This window comes from Rosa rugosa, chromosome 2 (genome assembly GCF_958449725.1).
Source record: "Rosa rugosa chromosome 2, drRosRugo1.1, whole genome shotgun sequence".
Classification (NCBI taxonomy): Eukaryota; Viridiplantae; Streptophyta; class Magnoliopsida; order Rosales; family Rosaceae; genus Rosa; species Rosa rugosa.
This window is the reverse complement of record NC_084821.1, coordinates 39,605,121-39,627,273: the sequence shown is the minus strand read 5'-3', so window position 1 is coordinate 39,627,273 and position 22,153 is coordinate 39,605,121. Positions and strand designations below refer to the sequence as shown.

General features: G+C 39.5%; 1 protein-coding gene and 1 long non-coding RNA gene across 7 annotated transcripts; one reads left to right on the top strand and one right to left on the bottom strand.

Moving 5' to 3' along the window:
• Window positions 1-6,195: 6,195 nt before the first annotated feature.
• On the top strand, window positions 6,196-9,062 carry LOC133732234 (uncharacterized). 5 transcript variants are annotated; one of them, XR_009856988.1, is made up of 6 exons: window positions 6,196-6,764; window positions 7,510-7,672; window positions 7,765-8,114; window positions 8,191-8,288; window positions 8,448-8,506; window positions 8,684-9,062. It is a non-coding gene; the product is annotated as an uncharacterized LOC133732234 (long non-coding RNA). The 5 variants fall into 5 exon arrangements; XR_009856990.1 differs by adding an exon at window positions 7,394-7,418 and having other exon boundaries at window positions 8,191-8,506; XR_009856991.1 differs by adding an exon at window positions 7,385-7,418 and having other exon boundaries at window positions 8,191-8,506.
• Window positions 9,063-13,263: 4,201 nt separating this feature from the next.
• LOC133728976 (glutathione S-transferase T3-like) lies at window positions 13,264-20,853 on the bottom strand. 2 transcript variants are annotated; one of them, XR_009856161.1, is made up of 2 exons: window positions 14,914-20,853; window positions 13,264-14,482 (listed from the first exon to the last, which is right to left on the bottom strand). XR_009856161.1 is itself a non-coding variant. In XM_062156441.1 (2 exons), the coding sequence occupies exons 1-2, from the start codon at window positions 15,250-15,252 to the stop codon at window positions 13,487-13,489; spliced, it is 1,335 nt and encodes a 444-aa protein (XP_062012425.1). In that variant the 5' UTR covers window positions 15,253-15,567; the 3' UTR covers window positions 13,266-13,486. The 2 variants fall into 2 exon arrangements, 1 of the variants encoding a protein (XP_062012425.1); XM_062156441.1 differs by having other exon boundaries at window positions 13,266-14,482; window positions 14,914-15,567.
• Window positions 20,854-22,153: the final 1,300 nt, after the last annotated feature.

Below are 22,153 nucleotides of genomic sequence, written 5' to 3'. Positions count from 1 at the left end.
ACACATTACTTTTTTACAACAAAAAACCCTCGAGAAGCTAGAGAAACCTCAGAGAAGCTCTCGCTCTATATCGCCGTTTTCTGTGGTTGAGCCTGTCCGGCTGCGCCTCGGCGCTGGCAATGGCCTCTGGCCTAGCCGGTGCACGATGTGTGCGGCCGGATGGGTGTTTTGTTCCGTGATCGTATCTCAGGCTCGGAGGCTGGGTTCGGGAGGGGTACTATTTCTTCTTTTTTGGCTGAAAGCAGTGGCTGCGTTGAGGGCGTGGGATTAGATCGGAGTTGGATCGGGGCTATGCCGGGTCGAAGTGGTGATTGGTGGCAGTCAGTGGTCGGCGCGTCGGGTTCGATGGCTTGGTGGCGTGGATCAGAGGCTGTTTGGATGGATCGATGGCTTACTGATGGTATGCTGCTCGGACGTTCATATTGGTTTTCGCTGCAGAGCTCCCCGTCGATGGCTGGTGTGGGGTGGAGACCGCGAAGGGGTCGTGCTGGTGGAGACCGCGACGGGGGTTGGAGACCGCGATGGGGTTGTGATGGTGGCCCGACGCCAGTGGTGGGGAGGCGGAGTTGGGGGGATGCAGTCGCTGCCATGGAACAGGAGGGATGGATCTGGTCCTCTTGCTGGGCTGGTCTGTTGGGCTTGGATGCGGCCTGTAGGCCCAATCTGGGCTGTAGTTTGGGTTTGGTCTCCCTATTGGGGCCCTGCCTTAAGTTTTAATTTATTTACTTATTTATGGTTTTTAGTTATCTTGCGCTTTATGCGAGCAATAAGTCCCTACGTGGGACTAGTCGGGCTTTGTGCCTGTATGTGCACTCAAAGTGCCTTGTCTGCTCTAGGTAGGAGGCGAGTTCATTGCTTTGTCAAATGGTCGCTTCCGCCTAGTGGTAGGGTGAAGCTAAGTGTCGTCGGTTTTATCTTCCGGCGGCAACATAGTAGGAAAGCTGTGCTAAAGCGGGTACTTATGCTATGTTGTAATTGTGTTACATATCGAGTTATCTTTCCGTTATGTCACCGCTATGTCAAAGCAAATAGAGTCGCCAGTAGAGCGCTCTTTGCTAGTTGGTGCATTGTTGAATACTGTTATTTGGTAGAGACTCATGATATTATTTCAGGATGTTCTCTAGATGCTTCTTGTAATCAGGGGTTTAGGCTCAATGTCCCCCCTTGTATTCATCAGTTTCATTAATCAAGGCGTGAGGGCAGCCGCACCAGCCCTTTATTCAAAAAAAAAAAAATACACATTACTTTTTCACACACCCAACATCACAGAAATTTTCAATGAAATACTAAATCAGTTATTTGATATTTCTAATTTTACATAAAATGTAAAGTTTTCATTGACCTCTTTATTTCTTTTCAAATTTTACGACTTTTATGATTTTTTATTTATTTTTTATAAATCAATTAAGTTCTAATAAGTTTAAGCTCAAATATGTCGGTGAACTGTTAAAGCACATAAATTTTCTCTCCCAATTTCTGATTCCTTAAAATAGAAATTATAATTTACCAACATGTTACAGCTCACCGACATATTTGAGCTTAAACTTATTAGAACTTAATTGATTTATAAAAAATAAATAAAAAATAATAAAAGTCATAAAATTTGAAAAGAAATAAAGAGGTCAACGAAAACTTTACATTTTATGTAAAATTAGAAATATCAAATAACTGATTTAAAAGCTAAAGTGAGAATTGACCGCTCCTCTACCATTCTTTGCTATGCCCCTGCACATGTAAGTGTTAGTCAACTCAGGGGCTCCACTGGAGTACGCCGCGTGCTGCACAGTGTTTGTCCCACCGACCAATTATGCTATGGCCTGCCAACCCGAAGAGGGTATTATGATAGGGAAATTCGTCCAAACAGTGTCTGAACTTTTCCAGACTATTAATTTTCATACCTATACTTTGAAAAATGTCATAATGGTACCTGAAGTTTTGGCCCCGACCCAATTTCCGTACCTAGCAACAGTAAAGTCGTCAACGGCGTTAAATTTTGAGGGGTAAATCTGGAACTTCAGGTATTCTCAAGAGAAAATCTTCCAAACAGTGTCTGAACTTTTCCAGACTATTAATTTTCATACCTATACTTTGAAAAATATCAAAATGGTACCTGACGATTTAAGCCCGACCCAATATTCATACCCAGGAACAGTAAAACCGTTGACTCCGTTGAACAGTACCAGAAAAGTATGCCAATAACTACCGTTGGGTTCAAACATTGCCCCCCAGACCTCGAAGTCAAAGGTCTTCGTCTTACATCTATAGATGTATGATCCGATCGCAACTTCGAATATGGGAGTTGATTCCAAAGCAGTTGAGAGCCGCAGAACTCAGCTACCTACCTCAGTTTTCTATCAGGAGAAAAAATTGAACTCGGGTTCTTTACTCCTAACAGAAGCTCTGGTACTAGAAGATATGTTGGAATTCGCTAGTACAGATCGAATCCACAATGTGAGGCGTCAACCACCCAATTATTCCCTCTCAGTGATGGCTTCGCCGGCAACGCGATCTTCTCCAGCATCTTCTCTGCTTCGATTTCAATCAAAAATCCCAAAACCCACAATCCAAAAAATCAAATTCAATTATTTGCAGCTGAAATCAATTTCAATTTTTCTTTTTTTGATGGGTTTGGGAGAAGACAACAGAGAAGAAGGAAAGAAAAGTCGTGATTAGGTAGATGCATGTGGAAATTTTGGTAGCTATAACAGCAAAAATGGTTTGGTTTGCAAGTGTTTGCTCGGTTTTAAGCCTAGTTCACCAGATAATTGGAATCATGGAGATTATTTGGGTGGATGCACAAGGAAATTTCAATGCTTTAGGTTGGAATCCGACGAGTCTAATAACAAAGGAATCTGAAATTTTGGTAATTCCACTTTGGGTCAAGTCTGGGTCCGATCTCTGTCGGAAATGGAATGGCGAAGCGATTCCGATCTCTGTCAAAACGGGATGTCGTAGTTTGGGCAATCTGCTAGAAAGCCTTGACGCGGGACCCTAAGTCAGGTTCTGGGGTGTCGGAGGACGATTCCGAATTCAGGTCGTCGATGTAGATGAAGGTCGGGTTCCGATCAAGTATGGGTCTGAGCACGGCTGTTGGCGGTGGTCTGGCATCGTACGCGTATCTTCCTGAGTTCTTCTGGATACGGGTATATGAATATTTAGATCTAGGTATACCATGTTGATATTGGTATTTGAATCTCGTATTGGGCATGGTAGTTATTGGCATACTTTTCTGGTACTGTTCAACGGAGTCAACCGTTTTACTGTTCCTAGGTATGAATATTGGGTCAGGCTTAAATCGTCAGGTACCATTTTGATATTTTTCAAAGTATAGGTATGAAAATTAATAGTCTGGAAAAGTTCAGACACTGTTTAGAAGATTTTCCCTTGAGAATACCTGAAGTTCCAGATTTACCCCTCAAAATTTAACACCCTTGACGACTTTACTGTTGCTAGGTACAGAAATTAGGTCGGGGCCAAAACTTCAGGTACCATTATGACATTTTTCAAAGTATAGGTATGAAAATTAATAGTCTGGAAAAGTTCAGACACTGTTTGGACGAATTTCCCATTATGATATGAGGGCAAAAAAACAGTGATGAGGGTAATGGCGTATACATAATACCCTGAAATATATATTAGTAGTGTTTATGATATGGTCCCTCACAATTAATAGCGACTCCGGTCTTCTTTATCAGGGAGTAGTTTAATCAATTATGTTCTTGTCTATATTCACACTTCCTGTGAATGTAGAAAATCATTTGGGAAATAATATTAAATAAAATACCATTTTTCCAACAAAAAAAGAAGAAGAAGAAAAATTAACGGCCAGCTAGTTATGGTACGTTAATTATCATTTCTCATACATATATTATTTTATGTAATATTTATTACTTTAAAGACTCATGTTACAATTTTAAGGCTTAATATAAGAGAAGTTTTAAATACACACCCCTAATTACTTAATACACACTTCATACTTAATACACCACCCATTTAATTTCTCATTCTAATAATTTACTAAATACACAACCCAAAGTACCTAAAATACCCTTGATCTCAAAAATCATGAAATATCCTACTTTTTGACTATATTAAGGTTACTATTTAATATGATTAGTATATTCTAGTATATTGACATTTATTACTTGTGTTAGTTATTGAGAAATCCATAAAGATTTATTATTGTTCCCTTTAAATAGATGCATATAAATAGGCTTTGTGTTATTTGAGCTCTCATCCACCAAACACCATGTTAATCAAGTATAAAATTATGAGTTGAACATTCAACCAAAACTATACCAGTAGCTTCTCCATAGTGGCGGAACTAAATAGTTGTCATTAGAGGGGCCAAACAAATTAACAATTACAAAGTTTTTTCACCTGTGATGTATTATATTAGAAAATAAATTGATTAATCATAACTCTTAGAAAAAAAGGAAATTAACTAAAAAATGGGAGTAAAGCGATATGTTTTAAAAATATTTAATGCCATTGATTTTGAAATTCTAAATATTATGGTCTCTAACCTCATCTAATTACAATTTATTTAAGGAAAATTTAAATTAGATAGTTTCTAACTTTATTCTTGTATTAAATTGGGAGGCCATGTATAGAAATTTGTTGTGTTTATCTAACTATTTATACATAAATAGAATAATATAAGGAAAATATGACTATTTTTTTCTTCTTCTAATGCATGGATGTCTTTTTTGGTCATTTAACCTACCTACAAAATCTAATTTGAAATATAAAATAATAGGGATGTGTATTAAGTGATTAGGGGTGTGTATTTAAAATTTCTCTTAATATAATAACTAGAAAAAAGTCTTCATTAAGATAAATAAGATCCTTATTAGAGTAAAATATGTTCTCATTTAAGTAATTAAGTGCTAAAAGTGATAATTATATGTATGTTAATATATTGTAAAATTTTTCATTATGGGTCATCCACTTGTTAATTCACTTCAAAAATCGCTATAGTATAAACTCAGCCAAAATCCCCCTTAAAAAAAAAAAAAAAAAAAAAAAAACTCAGCCAAAATATTATAGTAACTTAACAGAAACTTCAAAAGTAGACTAGCACTTTAGATCGATCATTGAAAGCACCATAAATGTGGTGCGGATCCCTCCCTGCAGCCTCTGACGTACACACATAATTTACAGTAGCTGTACATGTTCTCTTTGGAAATTGGAATGGTGTAAATGAGAACGTACATATATAGTGGGGTGTAAAATAAATATGTTTCAGAACGGTGTAAAGACGAACATAGATAATATTGTTGGCTGTCAAATAAATATGTAGGTTCAAGTGTGGAAATTATTTTATGCACCGACGGTGCAAGTGACCCAACCCTTATCAAATAATCTCAACCCTTGATATTTTTACCTTTCGTCAAAGTTGGTAGTGGCTGCGGAGTTGAATATGATCTGCATTTCATTGTACAATTCTTCCATCAATCTGGGTATCGATCTTCACTCCGAAGTTCTCGAAAGTGACATCTCCCGGTAGAGCAACAACTTTTTCGGTAATGAAATAATCAAAATCTTCACGCCATTTCTCCCTCGATCAGAACCCTGAATAACTCCTTCCTGATAATACAATATATTCAAGTTATATATATGTTAGTAGTAAATAAATGATTAAGAGAATGTGTGTCAGTAGTACGTGCATTACAAAAGTAGTTGAATATATTAATGCAATCGATCTGATAAGTGATAACTAATGAGTAAATGAGGGCAGCTTGAATCTATGGACAAACCTCATTGTGCATCCGATCTGTGGCTGACTTGGCATGGTTCGCTCTTACGAGAAGATAAATATTAAGGGTCCAACCAAATGTGAAGAAGCTATATACATTTGGTTACACCGTTAGTATTCTCTCCACAAACACTGCATGCCATGCAATGTCCACATATTCGCAAGTGAAATTGCTTGATTTTAGAGACACTACTAGAAAAGAGGCCTATGGGGACACATATATGGGGACACTTGTTGTATGTGTGCCCATTGCATGATGAAAAGGGACATATATCCATATGCGTGCCCATTGCATGAGTAAGGCACAGATCATGTGTGCCCATAAAGAAAATGTAAGAAGAAACTATTAAAGTACAATATTTTATTATAAATAATTAATTTTTCAGTAAGAAGATAATAGAAAAAAAAATTTATACTTGCAAATACGTATTTTCCATCTCACTTTCTCTCTCCCATCGTCAACAACCAGGGAAATCCTTTCCCATCGCTACTGTAGCTTGTTTTTCTCTCTCGGCTCTGTAGAGAGAGAAAGTAGATCTAAAATCAATTCCTCCCTTCCCCCTTCTCCGACTTCCCGATCTATCTAGATCATTCCGGCCTCCCCCTTTTCATGTCGCAAACTTTCAAAAGGAGGGTTGGCAGCTGGCGGAGCAATTGGAAGCGTTGTTAGGAATCTCAGTTGTCTTTTGTGTTGTCTCTACATCCCAGTTCTCTCTCTTACTCGTCCTGTTCATCTCCCCACCATGTGAACCACTCTACCACCAACCTTCTCTGATTGCCGGCAACCGCCAACGATTACTGGTGATCACCATCTATCTCCAGTGACCACCATCGATAATCGGTGACTACCGATGCATTACCCCTCCTCAATCGATCGTCCAATTTCAATCTGTCAGGTCCCCAATCTGACAATCTGTGCTTAGGCACCGAATCAGAACCTGAAAAAGAAGAAGAATCACCCAGACACTCAGATCGTTTTGAGGTTATTCACAGTCCAAGTTTTGAGGTATTTTTTCTTTTATTTGCTTTGCTGCATTTTGTGGATGGATGTGATCTTCTTCGAAACCAAGCGTCAATTCGATCTGAATTGAATCCTATGTTTGAAGGTGCTTCTTGAACTGACCACTTGGGGTATGGTCAGTTCGCTAATTTCTATCATTCTGTCACTGTATCTTATGTTTATTTGAACTGGGAGAATGCATTCAAGGAGAAAAATGTCAACTCTTTGTCTCTGTTTAGTCAGAATGGTAAAATTTAGAGCTAAATGCTCTTTGACTTGCTGAGACTTTGGAACATTGATTCTTATTTTTGTTGAACTCAAAGTTGTGGGTATGTAAAGTGTAGATATATGCTTTCTGCTCTGTGTTTAATGTGTTCTGTAAGTAGTGAATTATATGAATTAGCAAAAAAATATTTTGGTTTTTTGTTAGTTGTTGTTGTTTAAAGGTCTAGGTTATAGTTCAAGAGGCTGATCCTTACTGGGTTTGAAAAAATGCTTTAAAATAACTTCATTAACCTCGTGAGTAACTAGCACTTTTATTGCAATACGCCTCTATCCTAGTGTGACCTTGATTTCGTAGGACATATTTTTCGCTATACATTTTGATCTTTGTTTTCATTGTGGAGGTCCTGCAGAAAAATAGCTTGACGCAGGAAATTGGTAAATATTCCCTGAGATTATGAGTTTGCTTGGTTTGAGCATCGAAATGTCAGACTCTAAGTTCAAGAATGTAACTTTTCTATGATTTCAGGACGACGAAATGAAGAAATCGAAGAGGACGAGACGTTTTGGATTATGAGGTTAATTGATCAGCTTGATAGGTGACCAGAGCTAGCTAGCGAGAAGTATCCCACCGGCCGTTATACTCTAGTAAAATATGATCCTGCATTCATAATGCATTTGCTTCAAAGTGTGTAAGATATGATACTCTAGTAAACTGGAGTTAAAGCCTTTATAGTCTAGCATGCTATTCTAAAAGTACATTTGCTTCAAATTTTGATTGCAGGTCAGACTCAGCCTCCATTCTTCAACTGTGTTACTGATTTTGTTTCAGGTTTTCTCATTTAGAGGAATAAGAAAGGTCTTTTTCTTTGTTCCTTCTATTTGTTCAGTTTATTTGGTTGCATTTTTTTATTTACTTTGCTGTTCAATTTATGTGTTCCATATTGATTTTGAATATCCTTTTGGACTTATTTTGGCACAATTTCTCATCCATATTTTAAAAGTGAAAGTAAGTATAAAGCATTAAGTTTCACTATACACAAGCAAGTCCAGCTTTTATTTGATTGGATGGGACTTGCACGACTTTGGGGTGGTTCAATGCCAATTATTCAGCATGCTTTGCAGGCAGTTAAGGTAATTAAATAAAAGTCGCTTATGAAGCATTCTATTATTTGAAACTCTTATTAACTGGATGTTTTTTGAAGTGTAGGAAGGTGGTAAGCATGTATCATTTATAGACAATTATGAAAACATGTATCAAGATGCAGAGCATAAGTGGGTAAGTGAGGTTAAAAACGAGTGAGACATGTAAGTTTTCGATCAATATCTTTGTTCATTCTTTTTCTTAATCTTGCGATTCTTTTTCTTAATCTTGCCAATCAAATTGAATGAATACTTTTTATGTTTGAGATCTGTTGTTTAATACTGCTAACATGTGCTTGTGGTTTCTCTGTCTTACTTATTCAGGGGCTTGCTTGAGAGCTGGGGAATTTTCTTCTTGGAATACACAGTTATTACACTGTCAGGTTTTCCCTCCTTCTCTATAAGAAAGCTTCGACTTTGTAGTGTGTAAGATATGATGCATATATGTATATAGTTGAAGATCGAAACAGAGAAACTTAAAGTATTGCTGGTTTTAGATAACATGAGACTTGTTTTTGATCGATCTTTGATTTGGATGTCTTTGATTATTCATTTGTCAGCATACTTAAAGATCACATGTTGGTAGATTTGGCCAAATGACATATGATGATCAGCTGACTTCTCCAATAATACCAAGTCTCCAAATGACATGATGATCAGCTTTCGTAGAAGTAATTCCTCAAAAGTAAAGCTACAGATATTAATTACTGGAAGGAGGTAATTTTTCCCAGCAGCCTAGCTCTTAGAGGATACTATAGGACTGAAATATGTTAGATACATGAAGCTTTTATTAGTCCAAGGTGAATGGGGCTTAGGCATGCCAGACGTTTAAACTCGTTGTTGTTTAAAGGAGAAAATATATGTAAATGTGGATTTATTTTGCTGCAATTGTCTCAATGTAATTATTTAATAATGCATTTGGTATCCAGCATTTTGCCATTCCCTGAGTATTGTTTCCATTCCCAAGCTGCTCTTTCTAATCCATGAATGTAAAGGAAAAAAAAAAACAAAGGAATAACTAAAAGTAAATAAAGAAATAATTACATGCCTATTGGCACAAATCTGGGAACTGTCCCCAAGCTTGTGGAGTATGAATGAACAGTAACGTATTTGAAGGGGAGTATGAGTATGGTGGTTACACAATGGTGGGCCCCAGACTCAAGAATAGGGACACATAAGTTATGAGTTATGTGTGCCATTTAGCAATAGGAACACCTTCAATAGGCACAAATGCATTATTTGTCCCCTTTGATCATTAGGAACACATATGTGTCCCTATAGGTAGCAATAGGCACACATAAATTGTGTCCCCTTAGGCCTCTTTTCTAGTAGTGAGAGAGAGAGAGAGAGAGAGAGAGAGAGAGAGAGAGAGAGAGAGAGAGAGAGAGAGAGAGAGAGAGAGAGAGAGAGAGAGAGAGAGAGAGAGAGAGAGAGAGAGAGAGAGAGAGAGAGAGAGAGAGAGAGAGGTATACCCATTCCAAGGAAGTCGGTCGCACCAGTGATCAAAATTGTCTTATTCTGCAGATAACCTAGTATGCTGTCAAACCCCATTGCAAATAAACAATGTGAACCCTGGGGGTGGGGATGTTATCCTTGGTTGAGCTCTTAATCGAAAGCTTACTAGGATGATTGCTTGCATCAGCTAAGCAGCGGCGGAACTAGGATTTACAACTTGGGGGGGTCGGGATATAAACTAAGTTCGAGCGGCAGTAATTTTTTATACTATTTTTATTTTAATGCAAGATACTATTATTATTTTAAAAAATCTTGAGAACTACTATATATAATATTATAGAAAAATTATTCATCCACACATAAAAATTATATATTAATTGGGTAGGTACACTATAATTTGAAAAAATAAGTGAAGAATAATCAACCAAGAGTATATTATTTATTAAGTTTGCTGTTATTGTTATTTATTAAGTTTACTCATGTGGTTAATTGTAGGTTCATTACCAGTTTCTTTGTTTATTTCATACTAGTTAGCTATCTAATTAATATGGGTATGTGTTGGAATCATGGGGGGGGGGGGGGGTGGGTCTAGACATAAAGTATCGATTCATATAACCGAACTACTATATGGTAAAAGAATTCAGTTGAAGATTTGATCGATGAAATAGCAAGTTTAGGGGGGGAGGGGGGGGGGGTCTAGACATAAAGTATCGATCATATAACCGAACTACTATATGATAAAAGAATTCAGTTAAAGATTTGATCGATGAAATAGCAAGTTTAGACAAGAAAGAAATAAAAATATAATACAGCAAAAAGAAAAAGTATCGCAAAATACCTTTCACAGTTTGCTTGTTCAGTGGCTTGGTGCAAATTAAGAGAGAAAAAAAAAAACTAAGTTACGAATGCAAAGCACAGATTACAGACCCAATATAGGAAATATAAGTACTTATTTATTATTATTATAACTTTTATTTCTTATTTTATTGTTTCTTTATAAAATAAATATTATTATTATTATTATTTTTAGTACAAACTGACGTTTGGGTTTAGGGAGTTGTTGGTTTGGGGGGGTGCGGCAGGGGGGCTCCGGGTCCCGACCCCGTCAGGCCGAACAGTAGTTCCGCCCAGCATACAATTAATATACCTGCCAACTACTAACTGTGAGTTTACAATTTTAAATCTACATAGGATGATGATATTTATTCATTGATCCTTCATTTTAGTAGAGGACTCTCATTGGTCATTTGCCGTCCAGCATAACAATATCATGGTATTAATATTGACATTGATCGATATCTCTTTGCTCAGGTGGTCATCACCCAGCCTCAAAATAATTGCTGGATATCAGAGGTTGCATCTGCATGCATAACTATTTTCTGTTGAATTATATTGTCCTAGTTAAATTATGTTCCTAATCTTAGTATAATGCATATCGGTGGTGTTTGGCTCCAAAACCAGTTGGCTTGCAAACTGTCTCTTTTGAGCGAGTGATTGCGCAGGCGTGCCAGCACCGCGGGGTGCAGTCGTTGGGGTAGTCCCTTGACCTGACTTCTTCTTCAAGCGCTGTGGACGAGGAGAGCACTAACCTCGTCACAAGGTTCTTCTCTAGCCTTTCGGAAAAGGACTTTTGCCTTACGGATAAGGACTTTGGATGTGACCTCTTCGCGTCACCGAATCGATACTTAGTATTGCAGACTAAGCAGAGCAATCACTGGGAAGTTTGGAGAAAGCACGGGTTGCGCTAAAGCGTGACTTTAGCTTCGCTGGGTTGCGAGGGCGTTACCCTTGCTTCGCTGGTAGTAACAGTGGCGGTTGCGCTCGCAGTTGGCTCCTGGGGAGACTGGGACTGGAAGTACGGTCGCCGGTTGGTTTGGTGATGCTGACAGTCGGCTCTTGGAGAGACTAGGACTGGCGCACGGTCACCGGGTTTCAACAAGGTTGAAGGTTTGCTCCGGGGAGGCTTTGTAATCGCTAGGATTGATTGATATGAGAGAGCCCCTTTTCTGTATAGTCTTTAGCCTCTATATATAGGCTCTGCAGCTTCTCCTTCCTAATAGGAATGAAATACTATATTTTAGGCCACAGTTATTGGCCTTGAATCAAATCAAAACTCTTAATAGTTTTGATGTGAATCTGTTTGATATGCATTAATTACATATATATCTTCGCGAGCACTCGTCGCGGGGATTCCGTAGATCGCGGCATGCATATACATATTGGCAGCAAATAGTTCCACGTCCACCTTAATTGCATCATTGCATGAGAGACTTGTCCTTAATTGCACCATGCATGAGCCACCACATCACATATATATATACATATGTATTCCTTCATTATTGACAATCAAGGATGATCACATGCTTCCTATCCCTCCCACGTCCAGCTACCATCAATTGCATGGGAAAGCTTAGCTGGTGGCCCACCTTGACTTCTTCCTTAATTGATCAACCAAAGACCATAATTGCATGGGAAATATATATATATGGCCAACTTGATATTCACGCTCGCGTAATCTCGGCCATATATACAGCCTGTATATTTATCCTCCCATTTTGCACAATCTTGATAACCAAGCAAATCACCATTAATCATCAAATCTCTTGATAATTACTAGTAAATCCATGAATATCACGATTTGCCTCGCGATTGCTTGATCTTCAAGTAGGCTTTATTTAGCCTCTAAACAATATATTCCGAGCTTATCGAAAATATATAGCTTGGGCCACGGATACTGGCCCGATTTTCCTCAAGTCCCCCTTATCGGGAAAAAATGTTATTTTGGGTTCAAACATTGCCCCCGAGACCTCGAAGTCAAAGTTCCCCGTCTTGACTGAAGAGGTCTTGAGTCAGCACTAATCTTACGATAACGTCGCGCTAAAGCCACTTGCATTGGCTTCACAATAAGTACAACATTGAAATCACTTGACTGATCATGGATATAGGCCTCTTAGTTAGGCCATGAAGTATGAATGTCATAATCTAACTCACTGTGACGAACAATCAGATAGTTGATTATAATAGTGGCATAGTGATTAATCATATAATAAGCATGACCTGAGCCTTGAATCACAGATGCCTTGCATGAAAGAATTATCCCCGGCCACTCTTCAATGGATTTCAATTTTCATCTTTGTCAGTGAGGGGCTGCTAGTACGCTGGCACAGAACATCCAAAAGCTTATGGCCACAGAATTTGGCCAAACAAATAAAAATTCTTTTCATGTACAACATGATTTCATGATTATGCTCTTGAGCTAACCATATGCAGAAAGACATAGAGAAGTTCATGATTTTCTTTCTTCTACACATGCCACAGTCTGGCAATAATAGTTGTCAGTCAAACCTGTACTTCTCTTGAAGCTGGTTGCAATATTTTTATATAATAACGAACATGTGATGGTCTTGATTAAATCTTTTAGAGCAAGTGCACCCGTAGTCAAGAAAAGGCAAAGTCGAGAAGTCAAAAATTCGACCGGTCAAGCTACTATTCACTGCCACTGGACATGGGTTTGCACCCGTTGTTTTTCTTGCCCGGTCAACACTGTTCACTTTTCACTGTTCACACTACTGTTCACACTACTGTTCACACTACTGTTCACGTAATTCACTGTTCGTCCGTGGGTTTCACTATGACTATTTACCGTTCTTGTTTTACTGTTCATAGGTTTTTAAAATTTTTTTGAAACAAATAAAATATATTTACGGATAATTAATGTCATAATTATGCAATTTACTATTTAAATTTACTGTTCTTTTTTATGTTTATTATGTGTTATTTATTTGAATATAAGGTGTGTGCTTTAATACATGGAATTTCCAAATACAACTTTTATTTCATTAAATTGTCGCTTACATAAATGAAAAACTAGGAAAAAGTACAATACAATAACAAACATGCATAATAACCTAATTGTTCAAATCATAATCCTCATCCTCTCTAGAAAGGTAATTTGTGTTTGAAGGCTCATCATTAGGGTTAGGGTACGGGTTGGTGGACTCACCCGTAGAGAAAGGTGAAAATTGTGGTTGTGTAGGATATCCCTCGGGGTAAGGTGGTTGCGGATAGTATCCACCGGGGTAAGGGGGTTGTGGGAATCCACCGGTGAAGGGAGGTGGTGGGAATCCACCGGTTAAGGGAGGTTGTGGGAATGCACCGGGGTAAGGAGGTTGTGGGTATGCACCACCAAAATTTGGTTGTGGAAATGCACCACCAAAATTTGGTTGCGGATAGTATCCACCCATAGAAGGTGGCGGCTGCTCGTCAAGATCTTCTTTCTCCGTTATCTTCTTTTGTTTTCTTGACCAATAACGCTTTTTATTTGGCGTCATTTTACTTGTATCAATCTCCATAATACGCTCTTCCCTCTCTTTAATACGCTCTTCCATCTCTTTAATTCGATCTTGCCTTTCTTGAAATAGGAGTTGCTCTTTTCGCATTTCGATTTGCAAGAGGATACATGCTCTTTTCTCTTCCTCTTGGAGACTTCGAGCGAATTCGTCATCGAGTTTTTTCTTGCCCTTCGTTGCCTCTATTTGGTTGTTCGCTATACTCTCGAGACTGCTTGAGTAAGGACTTCCTTCTTTCGCTGCCTTTTTGGCTTTCCGGATTGCTTCTTTCGCAGCCTTCCTTCCTTGAGGCCTCACATTTGGACCTGCAGTTTCACCTGCAATTACCTCATCTACATCCATGTCCAAGTTGATGGGGGAATTTTCAGCAATTGGTTGTGTGTGCGTATGTTGACTTCCTACATTTGATGTTCCTCCGGATGTATGGCTAGGGAAGTCTTTAAATTGTGCAAAGCCCTCCACAACAGCGTAACTATCAAAACTCTGAAACAGGTGTCTTTTGATCTTCCCTTTTTTCTTCATCCCGTTATGCCACAATTTTTGTGCTTCATCTTGCTACGTAATTAAAAAAAGTAATAAAAAATGCAATTAGTACAAATATAAACATCGTTGTAATTACATCATTATTTATCAACTAATTATTTTAATTATAAAGAAAAACAATTACTACAATTAAAACGATATTATAATTATTACATTATTTATCAAGACATATTTTACTATAATGTATCAACAAATTAAATGATTTATCAAAAAATATAAAGGTCATAATTTTAATAAGAATGTATTTTTACCGTTTTACAACAAAAATCAACAAGTACAAATATAAACATCGTTGTAATTACATCATTATTTATCAACTATGAACTCTTAATTGTAACAAAAAGCAATTACTACAATTAAAATGATATTATAAATAATGATTATCATGTAATATTTTACTATAATGTATCAACAAATTAAATGATTTATCAACAAATACATACCTCATCAACCGCATTCGAACCGCTCTTGTACCAATTTTTCGCTTGCCTTAATGCACAATGCCACTCAAAAAGTTCAACCTTCAAAATTTTCCACCTTCCCTGCAAAGATTGGGTTGTTCGGCTCTTGGGCCAATTTGCGTCAAAGTGTCGCTTCACTCGCAACCATAAGTCGTTTTTTTTTTTATTTGTGCCCACAGCCGGATCTTGGCTTACAACTTTCCAAGACTTGCACAATTGAACATCTTCCTCATCCGTCCATCTCCTTTTATCTTGGGTATCTTCACTTTGATCTCCCTCTTGTCCGGGCACTGGACGTGTGTTTCCCATTTGTTCGGCCATATTGGATAATGAAAAAATTGAATGGTGAGAGCTATATGAAGAGGAGGAATGTGTAACTATGAACTCTAATTTTTTGGGTGTGAGATGTCAAGAAAATGCTAGGTATTTATAGAGAAATTTTTAGAATTTTTTAACAATTTTTTTCTTACCGTTTCTTACCGTTACAATTAATGTATATACATATTAAAAACTACCGTTGGTTTTTATCGTTGGATTCTGAACAGCATCATTCATATATATACATATTAATTCCACCGTCGGATTGTAAACATTAATTGAAACCAACGGCCCAGATTAAAGGACCGTTGGTTTCAAATTTTCTGAACAAGCCAACGGCCCGATGCCACCTGTCCCCTGAGCTCACTCACTGTCGCTACGCGACAAAAATGCATTTCAGTCTGATGCTTGGCCACATGGCGCGTTTCTATTGAGCCGTGTCCTCCACTCTGGGCTTGCAACGCGTTTGATAAGGTGCGTCAGCCAATGACATCACCCACGTTCCTCTCTTCCTTCAGCTGGCAGCCAGATGCCTCCGGGCAAGAGTTTAGTCATGGGCTTGCCCATTAATTTGACCTGGGTCATGCCAAGCCAAAGTTTGCCCAGTCATAATTGGACCGGTGGAAGCCTGATTTTGATTATACCCAGTCAAAATCAATGAAAGCTGAGCTGGTGCCCGGGCAAAATAGCACCGGTGCACTTGCTCATAGCCATCAACCTGACTAAAGTACATGTAGCCACAAGGTAGGCCCTGTGTTGATATATATATAAAGCCAAATTAGATCACCTCCTACTTCCTGTAGGTGTGAACTCTTTGACAAAGGAGGAATGGTGGTCCTGCAACTTCAATCCTGCTTTTCTCCCCGTGATTTGTGGTTAATATTTGGCAATAGAAAATTGCACCTCCAGCTCTGTCCTTTATGAATCAAACCAAAACACCATCTTTATGCTTTCAGTTGCTGCCACGAAGCTGTTGCGACGTAGTCTTTTATTGAAGAACATCAACCATAAATAGTCATGAACAGAACATGCAGTGATCAAATCGAGCTAACATCATGTCTAGCTAAGCCTGCTCATGACGTGCAGCAGCCCCAGACTAGGCTACTTATCAGCCTATGTATAAAGCAAATGCTGACGAGCCTTCATAATTGTGATCTAGGCCTGCGACTGATCGCTTGCTGCTGGTTGAATATAACTTAAATACGCCTCAACGCCAAATTGCCTTTGGTCTCAGTACCTCTATAGGCACCCTGTACACGCTTATATATAAAAGCCATTAGGCTAACCAAACGATTTCAAGCCTCTTTTATGCTTCCCCCAGTGGGTAAGAACACGCTGCAATTCATTATTTGAATCTCTTAATAAAGAGCTTGATGGCCTATATAAAGCATTAGCCACTAGACTGGCACACATACATATAGCCATCAGTTAGGCATTCAAATATGCATATAAGCAAAAACCACCCATTGGCTCAAAGCCTCTGATACCTGGGAGAATGTTCGAGCTATGCAGTATTCAATGTAGCTGCCTTCTCTGCAAATCAATGCGCACTGTCGCTGTAATTGGCATACATCACTTGTGATAATCATCAATCTGCTGACTTGCGTGTAGTTGACATCCCATGGTGCATTTGTGAAGCACTAACCAAGGAACACTGCTGCTACTAATCTTCTCATGAAATCTTCACATTCCATGCGAAATCACCACGAGACTACCACTGTGTTCTGTTGAGGATTGTAATCTTGAGGCAACAGTTATGCCCCCAAAGCCTGCGCGCGTTATCTTCACAAGATGTTTCTCTCAGGCACTCCATCAAACACCTTGTATGCATATCCCAGATTCGCAGATTTTTGACTATGGCTCAACAGAATGACCCACAAGAGATTAATTTACCAACAACCAGTGTACAAACAATGAAACAATAGTTACTTCCTGGAGATTGCGCTTGATTCCTCGCAGCGGCAGTGGGAGCTGTGGATTAATCTTGCCTGGATATGGAGTCCCCTGGATATCAATCTGCTTCTTTCCTCGCCGACGGGATTATAACTCTCTCTGAAGCTGCTATGGCATTGAGAACCTCCCTTTCTCTTGTCTCTGTCTCGACTTCTGCCACTGTACTGGCATACTATCCATTAAAGACCATTCGCTGGCCCTATAGATCGAATTCGCCTCGGTTGGAGCATAGCTTGTTGGAAATTTCTGGCGAAGCTCGCTGGCGAAGCCCAGGCGAGGTATATCAGTGAACTCCGCTTGCTCGATTAGTGCTCGCTAGAAAGCATTCGCGAAAACGTTTATCACAAACAGTCGCGGTCGCGCAGCCTCCTTCGCGAGCACTCGCTCGCGGCCACTCGCCTTCGCGCTTTGCGGCCACTCGCCTTCGCGCTTCGCGGCCACTCTCTCGCTATGATAATGGGCTCCGCCCGCGAATGTTTGCTAACTTGATGGTCCCTTTCTGGACTCTTCGCGCACGCGACCACCCTTGGCAGAGTGTCTTGCAATGAAGGCTGGGTGTCTTCGGCAAGTGCTGACAATTAAGCCAGCTAGCATCATCTGATATATATTTATGCCAAAGCTGAGGGATACGTATGGCTCCAACAACTAAGCAACCCAAGAATTATCATGTGTGCACTTATAATGCTTCATGTACCTATGATTGGAATGATTAAGGCAATTAAACCAATGCTATCAAAGCCACCACTTCGCTGGCCCTACATCTTCGCGGTGCTTTGTAGAAGCTCTTCAATGTCGTCATCACGTGCTTCCATGTTATTCAAGTAGCGCGGTGTTGATAATTATGTCAAATAGCTTCGCGAACAATCTGCAGCCGCTGCATGCTGAGAGACCACGTGCTCTCCTTCTTCATATATATGCGAGCAGTGAACGATTAATCACCAATCTTCGCGAACCCTCTTCGCGAGGCCATGCAATCAAAACCACTTCGCTGGCTTTAAGCGCAGCCCTCTATTTTCGCCACAATTATTGGCAAAAGTATTGTTGATGCCATATTAAGCATATTAAATGCCTCTTGTATATGTGCCCAGGCCAAAACTAATGGCCTCTAAGTATATCAGAAAGTTCAAGCCACTGTTAGGCAAGAACACAATTTTTGCATCCTCTGCGATGCACCAATTTGAAACTCTTTTTGTATTTTTTCTTTTTCTATTTTTTTTTTTTTTAAACTAAAAGGAAGATGCAAGCTGAAAATTGACAGAGAGTTAAAAGCAAAGAAAGAAGCTAGCAGCAGTGCGTTTGGCTAACCTCTAGAAGGCCACGGGGGAGGCCACCTATGCTTCACTCCAAGCTCCGATGCATCAAAATTTATAGCATGAAAACCTCTCTTGCGGGAGCTTGCCGGAATGTAACAAAGATACTTCGCGTCGAAAACTTGGAAGAAATTTGGCTCGTAGAAGGAGTAATATTGCCCCCCAAGTATCTTTGTTGGTTGACGAAGCATGATCTTCAATTGCAATTTTGGAGATAACGATGTCCCAAGATCGGCTTTGTTGCCAACTACCATATCATAGAACATGGTGTCTTCAGAATAAGCCACAGATTGGCTATTGTACTTGACCACTTGTTGGTCAAGAGCCTCAAAGGACTTGTACTCCTGCATATGATTTTTGGAACCAATAATTAAATTGTAATCATCATCATATTCATCATATATTGGCTCCATGTTGAGATCATATTTAGAATCACCAAAATTTGATGAATTGATCTCTTCTTCACAAATAGGCATATCAAATATTTGTTTGCCTCTATTTTCTTTCCAGGCATCATATTGAGACGCCTCTATGGACTGTTTAGTATCATAAATAAATTTCTCTTGCCAGAAATTTGAAGCTTGATAATTGTAAACAAGAGTTAACTTGTATTGATGATACTCAAATTTGCAGTCGCGAAGGACAAATTGGCCACTAGAATAATTATTCTGGCCATTCTTGCAAGGTGGGTTGCATATGTATCCTCCACATATATCAAAACCACCGCTTGGCCTTGAAGCACTGATGAAGAAATTGAAGTAGAATTGATTAATAAAGCCACAAATTGGCTTCCCAAGACCACAACTTAATTGATAATTAAGTTGGCCATGATTGTGGCCATCTTCACCATGACGTCCAGTAGCATGGCCAAGGCAAAATTGATGATTGCAAGGTGGGCCATGCTTTAATTGATCCCCTGCATGGTCATAATTGAGTGGGTCATGTTCTTGACCATGATTATGATCAATTTCTTGATCAAGGTGGCGTCCAGCAGCCGAATCATAATTAATTTGAACATGAACTTGCTTATGTTGATCATGGGAATCAACGTGGTCTGCATCTTGCCCCCCATGCATCTGATTAGTAGCCACATATTTGGCTTGATCAGTACCCTTGGATTGATTGCCACCAATAGGCAATTCAGTCTCAGAAACAACCTCTTCGCGAGCAGCTTCTTGACGTTCCAATTCGCCTTGATGCGAACTGACTTGAGCAGTCTTGTTTTGGCTTGCGATGGCCTCCACGACCTGCTTTTGTTGCTGAGTATGCTCCTCAGCGATTCTTCTGGCTTGCGTTCTAGACTCAATCGCTTCCTTTTTCGACTCGTCGTCCAGTTGGGCTATGCGCTGGTTTGTTTCGCGTATGATCTGGTCTAACCTCGCCTGTTTTCTTTCTAAATCAGCGGCTAACCACCTGCTATGATTTTCAACGTTTTCCCTCATGATCGCGAGAGCGACCTCGGTGGTTGCTCCCTCTGGAATAGGCTTCGCAACGAAAGCCTCCCTTGTCGTAGTGTCGCCAATGGTGGCAACATTGGCCATTTTTTCACTTTAGGAATTTCCTTTGGTAAAGATTTCCCTCTGGCATCCCAATGATGGTGATTACAAAAAGACTCTAGTGCAGTCCCACTGGGCGTGCCAAAATGTTTGGCTCCAAAACCAGTTGGCTTGCAAACTGTCTCTTTTGAGCGAGTGATTGCGCAGGCGTGCCAGCACCGCGGGGTGCAGTCGTTGGGGTAGTCCCTTGACCTGACTTCTTCTTCAAGCGCTGTGGACGAGGAGAGCACTAACCTCGTCACAAGGTTCTTCTCTAGCCTTTCGGAAAAGGACTTTTGCCTTACGGATAAGGACTTTGGATGTGACCTCTTCGCGTCACCGAATCGATACTTAGTATTGCAGACTAAGCAGAGCAATCACTGGGAAGTTTGGAGAAAGCACGGGTTGCGCTAAAGCGTGACTTTAGCTTCGCTGGGTTGCGAGGGCGTTACCCTTGCTTCGCTGGTAGTAACAGTGGCGGTTGCGCTCGCAGTCAGCTCCTGGGGAGACTGGGACTGGAAGTACGGTCGCCGGTTGGTTTGGTGATGCTGACAGTCGGCTCTTGGAGAGACTAGGACTGGCGCACGGTCACCGGGTTTCAACAAGGTTGAAGGTTTGCTCCGGGGAGGCTTTGTAATCGCTAGGATTGATTGATATGAGAGAGCCCCTTTTCTGTATAGTCTTTAGCCTCTATATATAGGCTCTGCAGCTTCTCCTTCCTAATAGGAATGAAATACTATATTTTAGGCCACAGTTATTGGCCTTGAATCAAATCAAAACTCTTAATAGTTTTGATGTGAATCTGTTTGATATGCATTAATTACATATATATCTTCGCGAGCACTCGTCGCGGAGATTCTGTAGATCGCGGCATGCATATACATATTGGCAGCAAATAGTTCCACGTCCACCTTAATTGCATCATTGCATGAGAGACTTGTCCTTAATTGCACCATGCATGAGCCACCACATCACATATATATATACATATGTATTCCTTCATTATTGACAATCAAGGATGATCACATGCTTCCTATCCCTCCCACGTCCAGCTACCATCAATTGCATGGGAAAGCTTAGCTGGTGGCCCACCTTGACTTCTTCCTTAATTGATCAACCAAAGACCATAATTGCATGGGAAATATATATATATGGCCAACTTGATATTCACGCTCGCGTAATCTCGGCCATATATACAGCCTGTATATTTATCCTCCCGTTTTGCACAATCTTGATAACCAAGCAAATCACCATTAATCATCAAATCTCTTGATAATTACTAGTAAATCCATGAATATCACGATTTGCCTCGCGATTGCTTGATCTTCAAGTAGGCTTTATTTAGCCTCTAAACAATATATTCCGAGCTTATCGAAAATATATAGCTTGGGCCACGGATACTGGCCCGATTTTCCTCAAGTCCCCCTTATCGGGAAAAAATGTTATTTTGGGTTCAAACAGGTGGAAAAGAATAATATCATAGAATATTATTGAAACTATCTGATCCCATAAAAATGATATGGTTAGAGCTTGTTCAATCTAGAACTTGGGTTTCTTTTACACATAGAAAATTTATGAGCCCTTGCAGAGGCAATTGTTCTCTGCACACCCACGGGCCATTTACTGATCTTCTGATGCTGATGCTGATTTAATTTATTTCAATGTGCAGTGTAAAGGAAAATGAACGCATAAGGAAAAATAAATAAACGGCCTAAACAGGTTGCTATGTCAAGTTACTACAGTCTACTACATGTTGCATTCCAAATCACATCGCAACTGCCTTGTTAGCTTGGGTATTGGGAAAAAATGATGTTCACTCTTATACATAATAGGCTTTTTCTCCGTAAGTAGCTTTCGATGATGAATGCTAAGTAGACTCTGTTATAATATGAATGCACATGTAGACACTTTGATTATATCATGTAGACACTTGATTATATTTTTCAAAGGTTACGCCGATGTCTTCTTCCACACTGATATTCAGGTATATACTTATAAAGTAATTTAGGGTGTGGTCTACACCCTTAATTATAAACTCATAGGCAAGGTTCCCATTTTTTCATGTGTGATCTATATTCTCAACACACCCCTGAACACATAGCGAAT

Excerpts from the sequence above, each read along its gene's own strand:
- LOC133728976 (XM_062156441.1), bottom strand. The coding sequence starts at position 15,252 with ATGGCCGAACAAATGGGAAACACACGTCCAGTGCCCGGACAAGAGGGA. Across the intron at positions 14,483-14,913 it reads GTTCGAATGCGGTTGATGAG|CAAGATGAAGCACAAAAATT; the intron begins GTATGTATTTGT and ends TTAATTACGTAG.